This window comes from Dermacentor silvarum, chromosome 2, assembly GCF_013339745.2.
Source record: "Dermacentor silvarum isolate Dsil-2018 chromosome 2, BIME_Dsil_1.4, whole genome shotgun sequence".
Lineage (NCBI taxonomy): Eukaryota > Metazoa > Arthropoda > Arachnida > Ixodida > Ixodidae > Dermacentor > Dermacentor silvarum.
The window spans coordinates 108,304,973-108,314,959 of record NC_051155.1 but is presented as its reverse complement, the minus strand read 5'-3'; the positions used below and the strand labels follow the sequence as shown (position 1 = coordinate 108,314,959).

General features: G+C 46.3%; 1 protein-coding gene across 1 annotated transcript in view; it reads left to right on the top strand.

The window, feature by feature from the left end:
* The first annotated feature begins 944 nt into the window (after positions 1-944).
* Positions 945-9,987, top strand: part of LOC119441677 (uncharacterized) — a 35,454-nt gene continuing 26,411 nt past the window's right edge. Inside the window, 4 exon segments of the mRNA XM_049661517.1 lie at positions 945-1,147; positions 3,624-3,825; positions 5,825-5,928; positions 7,545-7,747. Coding sequence (XP_049517474.1) covers positions 1,025-1,147; positions 3,624-3,825; positions 5,825-5,928; positions 7,545-7,747 — 632 coding nt within the window. The 5' untranslated portion in view covers positions 945-1,024.

Genomic DNA, 9,987 nt, shown 5'->3' with positions numbered 1-9,987 from the left:
CAAGCAATACAGCATTCGCTACTTTTAGTAGACAAAACAGCGTCAATGTGTCAGTGTGTATGCAAAACAGCGGGAAGTGCTTTTAAATGTATGCCTCACACGACGCCGTAAGACGCGCTACCAAGTTCCAAATTGTCTTACTGGTGTTGCACATCGGTATGATTAAAGCATTATCATGAAGAAGTGTCAAGAAAGCTGTTTGTCAGGGAAAAATTAAACGGTAGAAAGATCACTGGTGCCTGCTCATGAACTAAAACTGAAGGCGACCTGAAGAGTGGTCAGCGGAGCTAACTGTTCGGAGAATAGCTGCATTTCTCCGCTTGGTTTCGCTAACGTTTCTGTTAATTTGTAGATCGCCGTTTGTAATTGGAAGTGTTCGTAATTGTGATGCACCGACGTATTTCCACCAATCACTCAAGTGAATCGCAAGCGGAGCGTAATTGCACCGTTGATCCATTAGCGAGAAGCAAACGTCGCCGTAAAATGACACTGACAGTTATCAAATGGAATGCATCTTTCTTCCTGCGAGAGCGCGCACTAACGCTATGGGAGTTAGTGCAGTTGTTTCAGCATTCAATGAGCGCGCCAATCTGCGCCAGTAGAGCTCACACTGGCGCCCTCTACCACAACGGCCACAAAATGAACGTTGATGCGAAGAAAGAATATTTTTATCAACTGCGTATCTTAAATAACGGGAAGCATGCGGAAACCGACCAGACATGTCGGACGTGTCTCCATGAAAGCCCTGCCAGATCTGCGTAACGTGGCTGTGTAAAAAAAAAAAATCACGGGATACGTCGGACGTACTTTTGTGCACAACCTTCAGTAACACACATGAACGAGATGTTCTTTCGGAGACCTCTGTGTTGTTCTTGCCGTCTAAGTGATCGTATCGGCGAAAGTTGTTAAGTTGTTCCTGGCAACAACTTCTTTCTCTACAGGCTAACCCTTGGAACTTCTGGATACCATTGGAGTTGAAGGACCGCATTTTGTGCACATATAAGACTGGGACTTGGTTGGCGAAATGAGAGCAAGGATTGAAGACGGTGTCGTGTATTCGCCGTTTCCCGCGGTCGATATACCATGCTGTTCATTTTACGATGCTGCAAAACAGGCGCTCCTGGATCAGCCTGAAAAGCTAGCGTTAGTAAGTGCATTCCAAACTTTCTGCGTGCAGATCTAGGAATATATGAAGCAAGGCAGCCCATAATCAGCGAATTAGTTAAAAATTATGGGGTTTGACGTGCCAAAACCAGTTCTGATTATGAGGCACGCCGTAGTGGGGGACTCCGGAAATTTGGACCACCTGGGGTTCTTTAACGTGCACGTAAATCTAAGTACACGGGTGTTTTCGCATTTCGCCCCCATCGTAATGCAGCCGCCGTGGCCGGGATTCGATCCCGCGACCTCATGCTCAGCAGCCCAAACACTATAGCCACTGAGCAACCACGGCGGGTAGCGAATTAGTATACAAAGTAGTTCCTTAAAGGAACACAAGAATGAAAATAAATCGAGCGGCATTAGTCAATTATACTTCTACATGAGCTGGAAAAAATGCAAAAACGCCAGTCGGGTAGCTTTGCCACTTTGAAGATCCCACACCAGTTCGCAGCGGCGTCATCAGTTTGGACTGTCTGCTCGGGCCTAGGTAGTTTTCCATCGTTAAAGATTTACTTCATTGTATTGCGCAAGACCGAAACACTAAACCTGGTAAATTTCAAGAACATTTGTTTAATCACAACGGCCTAAATACTAGTACATAGAAATCCATGACGTCAAACTGACCTATTGACGCTAAGGTTTCAGAGCGAAATATAAGAAGTGGAACTGTGACCTTCACTTTCTCTTCCAATATTCAACCTAGCTATTACAGCAAAACTACTGATAATTGAGTGTTGAAAGAATCCTTCATCAATCTAAATTGATTTAATATTTCCCTTTAGTCCCTCTTTAGAGTCGTATATACTGACTTCAAGTTGCGTAAATTACGAATCGCTGGTATGCTTTTGATGTTACGCATTTCCACCATCACAACAGGAAAAAAAAACTTCGCAGTTTCGCCCTAAGGGCGAAGCAATGAATGCGATAGCAACACAACAATGTCATACGAAGTAAGGTGAGCGGCTTTGGTAGCAATATGAATTGTAGTAAACATGAGCTGATTAAGTAAGCAGGTGTGCTGCGGCGTAAGTAGACCGACATGAAGAGAGACTCGATGACCACGAGAAGGCGCGAGTGAAACGGTGGTGTTGATGAGAAGCGCTTCCCGTGGGCAGCGCGCGTGCGAAGGGACACACCTGTAGCGCTGCAGTGCCGATCCGGGCAGCATTGCATGTGTAGCGTGCGTTGGAAAATGTGGCCCGACTATTACTAACTGAATGAAAAAGCGTGGTGTGAGCGCGCACAAACAAACATGAATAGATCACACTGAATGACTGCAGACAACGACTGTCAAAACGCTGGCAGCAAGCGCATACGCCGCAGCGGGCGAAGGTACATGCGGTCTATCGCTTCAACGAAAACTGAGTGGCGAATGGACAGAGCATAGAAAGGTCAGAGCCATGTGGCGATAAGAGACGGTGCGGGCGAGCGACGAGCGCGGTTGTTGGCAGAGTAGAAGTGCGCCCCCCCCCCCCCCCCGCTTTCTCCGGCGCTGGCTTCCCGCTTCCTTGCTTGCGCGTGGGAGATTGAGTGCGTTCGCTCTCCGTGATAGCGCGCGTCCCCGCACGCTTCCGCTCGGGCATACGGCGCGCGGCGAAGATTTTATTTTTAGGGAACCTCACGGCGACGGCGACGCCGACGGCAGAAATCCGGTTGAAGTGTCCATATAATTGCTATCGCAATAATATTGCCCTACCTTACGTGAGCTTAGCGTACAGCTCATCGCACCCAAACCCCCGCTCACTACTTGCCCCTCAGCCTTCTGTTTGGAGGAGAACCGACGCGCCTTTCGACACGCTTCTTCCAACCTCCTTCCATTGCCGAGCCAGTGAGCTTAGCTGCGAATAAAGGTGCTCGTGACCTTCTTCTCCTGCGCTTTGCGAATCGGCGCACTGGTCCTCCGGAAAACCTGCTTGTGCCACATGGAGGCCTCTCTATGTCCAGAGACAAGTGGCCGATGCAATGCGTATGAGAAAGCCCCGCCCAATCTTGCCTCGCTTTCCTTTTTCTAACGTCGTCCACGCTTTCTGCCACAAGCTCTACTGTTCGCCAACACGAGTCGGCTCTTTCGCTGCCGGAGGTCAATGCCACAGCGCTCAGAGCATTGAAGCAGCAAAGTCTTTGGTCATTGTTGGAACGGAGAAAACTAAATGCCTATAAGACAGAATATCCACCATTTGGATGTTACGCTTTACTATGTAGATAATTTAGAAATGTATTTTCATTTATCTCTGTACCCGTAACTTATGCACAGTGTTACAGTATTTCCACTGTAACACTGTGCAGTGGAAACACTCGAACAGCAAGAACAGAAAAAAAACTTCTCCAAAAACACAAGTAGGTAAAGATGTCTTGTGAAGCGTGGCGGCAAAGAAGTCAGTCAGTAGAAACTGTTTTCTGAGGTATTGAATAGGCGCTAGATGCCGGTTTGGCGCAAAAAAAAAAATGAATCTGAAACGCAGGCGGATGGTTCCGTCGCCGTGACCCGGGGAGAACTCTTCGTCCTAATGCAACGCTATGCAGCGGGCTTCCAAAAGCATGGCGTACAGCCTGGAGACCGAGTATGCGTGCACCTCGCGAACAGTGTGAACAACTTTGCGGCCATGTGGGGATGCGTCTTCGCTGGAGCAAGTGTCACGCTTGCGAGAGCATCTCTCGCCGCACGTGAGTGGCCTGCCTGTCAGCGAGATTTTCGATTTTGTTGACCACAGCTAATTTAAAGCCTTGACCACGTTGATGTACCACAGCCAAATGTACGAAGGATTTATTGAGAATAGAGAAACGTGTTGCTGTTATTAATTGCACACATCGCGTCGCAGCTATTGTGCACAAAATTACGGTTGCACTACGCCACACGGCGATTAGGGCTCTTTTCATAATCTACACATTGTTTAGGCGGTACAGGGACCCAGTGGCCCCCTCGTGAGAGCGTACCGTAGGGCACAATATCGTATTGTATATCAAAAAGCGATGCGGAATATTTACTGGCGATTTATGTGCAATCACCAAGAGCGTTGATTATACGATCGTACAGGTTTCATTTCCTGATGAGTAGGCGAACGATATGAGAAACGTTGTCTGGGGCAAAACAGCCACCCCCCCTTGAAATATCTTATATTACAAGAGCTGCCAACGCTGAGTGGGAGTCATAAAGCCACTTCGCGTACACCTAATATTTCAGATGGAATTACGTTGCTTCTATTACCTGCACTATTTCTACGCCTGGTACTTCTCCATTCTAAACGACATGAACGCGGAATGATGACACCTATTCACACATTACCGTTTCGATGACACTTGATATATAATTTCCCGCGAACTTCTGGATCGTGATATCCCACGCACTTCAGTTTAACCGATTAAGAACGGGTTTACGTTCATTTTGATATTTTTTGTAGCATCTCTATACCAAACCTCTCCTTCCCCGAAGTTACAAGTCTACACAAACTACATGTCTCATGCTAATGCACAGCTCCGGCAAAGTAGCCCCTTGGCTCTTGCAGCTCATTCTCGACACTTGGGCTGTGGACAAGTTCAGGAGTTGAGAAAGCCAAGTTGTACTATAGATTTGGAATATTACTAAACGCATATCATTCATGCAACATGGCGCCTATTTTTATGATAATGTTACAAAGCATGGCACACACATCCGCCAAAAGTTCATTATTTTTTCTGCATTCTTGGCTCACTGTACTCTCACACCTGAGCTCAGCAAACATGCACTTATTCTAACGGCAAGCAAGCAGCCAAGTTGCTAACTTTTTTCATACGGCACATTTGCAAGAATTTACAGTATCATAAATCATACCGAACAAAGCCGTTTGTTTTGAGATCTGATCGTACAAGGCAGCCTTGGGTTCTTAACCTTCAAGATTTTAGTTTCTAATATGTTGTGGCCTGTCTACGAGCATGTTTTCAAACGTCTCTGGGTGCACCTAGAAAGCCATTAAGAAGTTACCACCTACTGCCGACATGAAAAACAATCTTGTTGTAGGTTTACTTATGCTTGGTAGGTTGCCGCCCGTGAAGTGGTTGTCAACAAAGACTACTCAACAAAACGCAACACTATTGTCAACAAAACGCCGCCGCTTCCCGGGCGTATCAACTTGACCAAGGCGCTATGTTGCAGTGGTGAAAGAGAAAACTTGGCCAAGCGACTGGCCATGCGATCAAGCGCAGATGTATTCAAGGTTTTGAGGCAGTGTAATGGGACTCTTTGTACTTCACCTGCAGGGCACATAAAGGTCAATGGCATATTGAAATGTTGCCCGCAATGGTTTGGTGGACATAGCAATGTCGGGCGTTCCGCCATTTGGTTTTCTGTGTGCTCTTTCTGAAATGCCTTGGCCACGTAGAAGCAGCAATTCTTAAAGCGTAACACCGAATTACGTTGTCACATCGCCTGACTGGGACACCTTGTTTGCATCACCGGCTACATAAGCAAGAGACAAATGCACAGTTACGAGCGAGAAAGCCAAACTTGAAGTCATTCAGAACAGCAAAGACCTAGAAGCTTATCGCTTACAGTAACATGGGTGAAAGTCGGGCAAGGGGGTTTGCGATCGCTGTGAAATGCATTGTGTTTATTCTGTCCGTCTGTGTTCAAGCGGCGCTGCATTTAAAAACGCATTATAACCTACTGTTTCTTCTTATTCACGTCAAGGCGAACTGCACTACCAACTGGCAGACAGCGACAGCACTCACATTCTCACGGAGGACGCTTTCACTGAAAAAGTACTGAAGGCGGCAACTTCAGTAAAGCTGAAGGTAAGAGAAGTAAACGCATTCCACGTGGTCTACGTGTTAAAGAATGTAATGGTTTCTATGCTTTTAGATGCGAAGCAGCTTATGGCGGGGGCTTTGTCCATCCTGCGTCCCGCGGTGTCCCACACCCCCACAGCGCATGCGCGTCCCCTCCCCCTCTCTCTCCTCTCCTACGGTCCCCCCTTTCTCTTCTCTAGGAATGCGGAGCGGCGCGCACGACAGGTGGTGCGACAGCTGCATACTCTGCTGGGGGCGCCACGGTAGTTCCACGGTAGTTCTCTCCTGTGCAGCGCCGCGATGAGCGCTCGGTCCGCTGCCGCGAAACCATCTCCCGCTCAAGCTAACCATCTCCCCGCTGCTTCGCATCCACACATGGTTCCCTTTAGTGGGAGATGGAGTAGTTTTTTTTGTTCAATTATATATTTACTTACCACCCTCTAATTAAATACACGTATAGGCCTCAGTTTATGCAGGAGCGAGAAACGTTTCGTCTGCATGTTCTAGAAATTTAAACAAGCCGGATATTAGAGGATTATGATGACATCACTGCTTGTTTCATCGCGCGAACTCTTAATAGAAGAGCTCACGCAATGCCACATTCTCGTGAAGGGGCAAAATAGCGTTCGAAATGTTCCGAACTCTTGGGCATGTCTACGCCTACATTTTTCTACGTTTTCAGTAGTACTCGGATTCCCACTTTAGACTAAAGTAGAAAGCAGGTCACTGTGCAGCAGTTACTTCGGGAGTGGTGCTACTTTACGGTGTACTCGAGTCACGAAAGCACGTTAGCTCTTGAGATTCAGATAAGTGTATTAGCGGCCAAGGATAGGAAATATTTCTTACAATGATCAGATTACAAAATCTGCTAAGTAGGATGGGACAAGGAGTAGCGTGAAATTGAGAATCCATAAAAATAGATGTGCACGGCTGTTCGAACCCAACATCTGTGAAAGGATAACACCGCGAAGGTGCGGCTAACATTATGTTAACGATGGTTCCTTATCAGCCGTTTCGTGCCCTACACCTGGGTGCTTGAAAGTGCGATAACTTATTAGGGACAGTGTTGCATTCATGTGAAATACATGGAATGTGTTATGATTCCTTTTCATTCGTCGTAGTATTTTTTTATTCATACCGTCATTGTTCCAGTGTAAACATATATCGCGCTTTATTGCTGCAAGTGGAAGATAGCCTGACTGGTAAGTTTTTTGTTTTAAATATTCATTTGAGTGCTATGACACTGTGCTGCTGAGTACGCCATCGCAGGTTCTATATCCCGTGAGTCACCCGCATTGCACTATGCATTAGGTGGGAATGCTAAAGAGCACCACGTGTAGCGTGCTCTGGCTCTGCGCGTTAACGAATCCCCCCCCCCCCCCCAAAAAAAAAAAAAAAAAAAAAACAAACAAACCCGGCCAGGAACGTCGCTAGAATTAATATGAAGCCATCTACAAAAACGTCCCTCATGGGATGCTCGTTGACTGTTTTACTGGAGCAATATTTGTCGCAAAGAGACGAATAAATAATCAGCAACAATGATGAGCACCACAGCACGCGCATAAGGCTGCCTTTCATATCTGGGGCATGTTTCTTGAGACACTAATTGAGCGTTTCTGCAGGGATTCTTTACTACGGGTGTCGCGGGAGGGTTTGTATCAACGGCCACATTTCCCGAGCTCGAAGAGGCTTTGTTTCGTGAGGTTCCCGTCGAAGATCCAAGAAACTGCGTGCTCGTTATCTGCTACACATCCGGCACCACAGGTCTGCCCAAAGGCGTGGTCGCCACCCATTACGCCGTCGTCGCAAATATGGCGACTGCAGGGTATGTACATATTCACGATCGCTACACTTACTAGTCATCTACGGGGAAAACTTGTTAGTGGAGCGAAGGCTTGAAGGGGGGGGGGGGGACTGAGTTTCTGCACAATCGTGTTACCCCCGCTAAGTAGTACGGCGGCTCGCAGCTGGTTCTAGTTTTCGTTTTCGTTTTGCATTTTTGTTTGCGTTGTGGACACCCTATGGCACAACCTCCTGAATAGCCCTGGATGTTAATTTAAATTCTACGCAATACTTATTTTTTATTTTCAAATGATATGCTGCCCTATTTAAGGTAGAGAACAGGCGTGGCGAAAACTGGGTGTGCTCCCAGTAAACAAAATACATGCAGAAAACGGAACAATTTCTATGCGGAAGTGCACCATCATTTAATATTATGTACGGCTTCCTATAACTTTGTTATGGTAATAATAAAGCCTGATGAATTTATTTGAGCTATTTAAATGTGAAACCTAATAATACATTTAGGGAGCTCTTCAGCAGTGCGTAGAGAGACATTGCGTCTCTGTTCCATGGCTTTCACAGCATTGCCAAAAAAAAAAATGTCCTCGTTTATAGCCAAACACGCTGTCTTTGAAGCAGGGCAGATCTTTGTTTTGCTAAAAAGTGAATTAGAGGCATTTCACGGAAGACAATGCAATGGCCAGACTATATACACAAGCGCTATTAGAGCCGCTTGTTGCTGCCTTTTCTGATTTCCCTTCGTGCATAAAGAAATCGAAACAACTGAAATCGTAGTGTTCATGCAATGATTTAAATAACGTGAGCCAACCACGATACAGGATGGGTGAAATGGCAGCATGCAGGATGCCACATTTTTGATGGCAGTCGAACATTTGGTAGATCAGCACGGCTTGTAATCAGGACGTGGGCGTCGACTTGTTGCTGAGTATGTCTTCTTCTCGTGAAGGCAGCGCGAAGCAGAAATTAAGAGTGGTATAGCTGACCATGTACACTTTCTTGTGGCTGCCTTGCGATCCACGCTGAGATTGGAAATATTTGCCTCCTATAAAATCAATGGCGGCCCTACGGTGACGTCAGAAAGCGGTCTCGCTTTTGCCGTCTTTTATGCTCCGGGTTTTCATTCGTTGCTCCTGCCCTCAATCTGGGCAATAACATGGTGTTCTGAAATTGTTTGTTGTATGTTTCCTAGTGTTAACATTTTGAAATAGTTTTATTAGATCAACGAATGAAATACTTTACCTTCTCAACCCCAATATTGTGACTCAGTGGCTAATTATCACGCCCAAACCGCTTACAGTACGGTGCACGCTACTTTGCAATGGAATCGGCATTTTCTACCTCAATCGCCAAATCACACATCGATGACCAGTGTTTTGCCGACAATATTCAGCGCATTACAGAATATGTCTTCGAAGTTATCCTACAAAGGCTAGGTGATATGAATAGTTGCTGTGACATTAACTTCGCTAATTACCGCGATATGAATAAACGAGTCCCTCGGAACTGATTTTTACACAGGAACACATAAAATTTCGCCAGGGTAATCATTAAAGAAGTGTTGTAAAAGTTAACCGTTTCCCTCTCTTTCACACACACACACACACACACACACACACACACACACACACACACACACACACACACACACACACACACACACGCACACGCACACGCACACGCACACGCACACACGCACACGCACACACACACACACACGCACGCACGCACGCACGCACGCACGCATGCACGCACGGACGCCGTATTTCCTTGCGAGACATGGATCCTGTTGTGCCAACAGTTCGTCACCGTTGCCAGACTTACGAAAAGCTGACTCTCCTTATTTCATCAGTATAGAGAATTTCCCCAAATTTCTGCACCGAACTGAAACTAAACGGCTGAAAAGCATTCAGTATAGCTCGTATAAGGCATCCATGTGTAATTTACCTGTTTCCCCCACAGCGTCAGTAGTGCATAAAAATCGAGAATTGATAAAGGCGCTCACACATGCTAGTAAGTTTATTGACTGAGTTGCATCTGCTATTCGGTATGCGCAAAGTGCGCGTGTCGAAAAAGAAAAAGAAAAGTTGAGCGAGCGGCCTTATTAAAGTCCAATCGACGTGCGAGGAATATCCGAGTCGGACATGCAAGGTCAACAGCGAGATCCCTTTTTTTCTTGGCAGAGTGGCTTTCAGTGTTAGTACAGACAAGGTTTACAAGCAAGGTGGTAAATTCAACAAACAATATCGAATAGAATCTTGACAG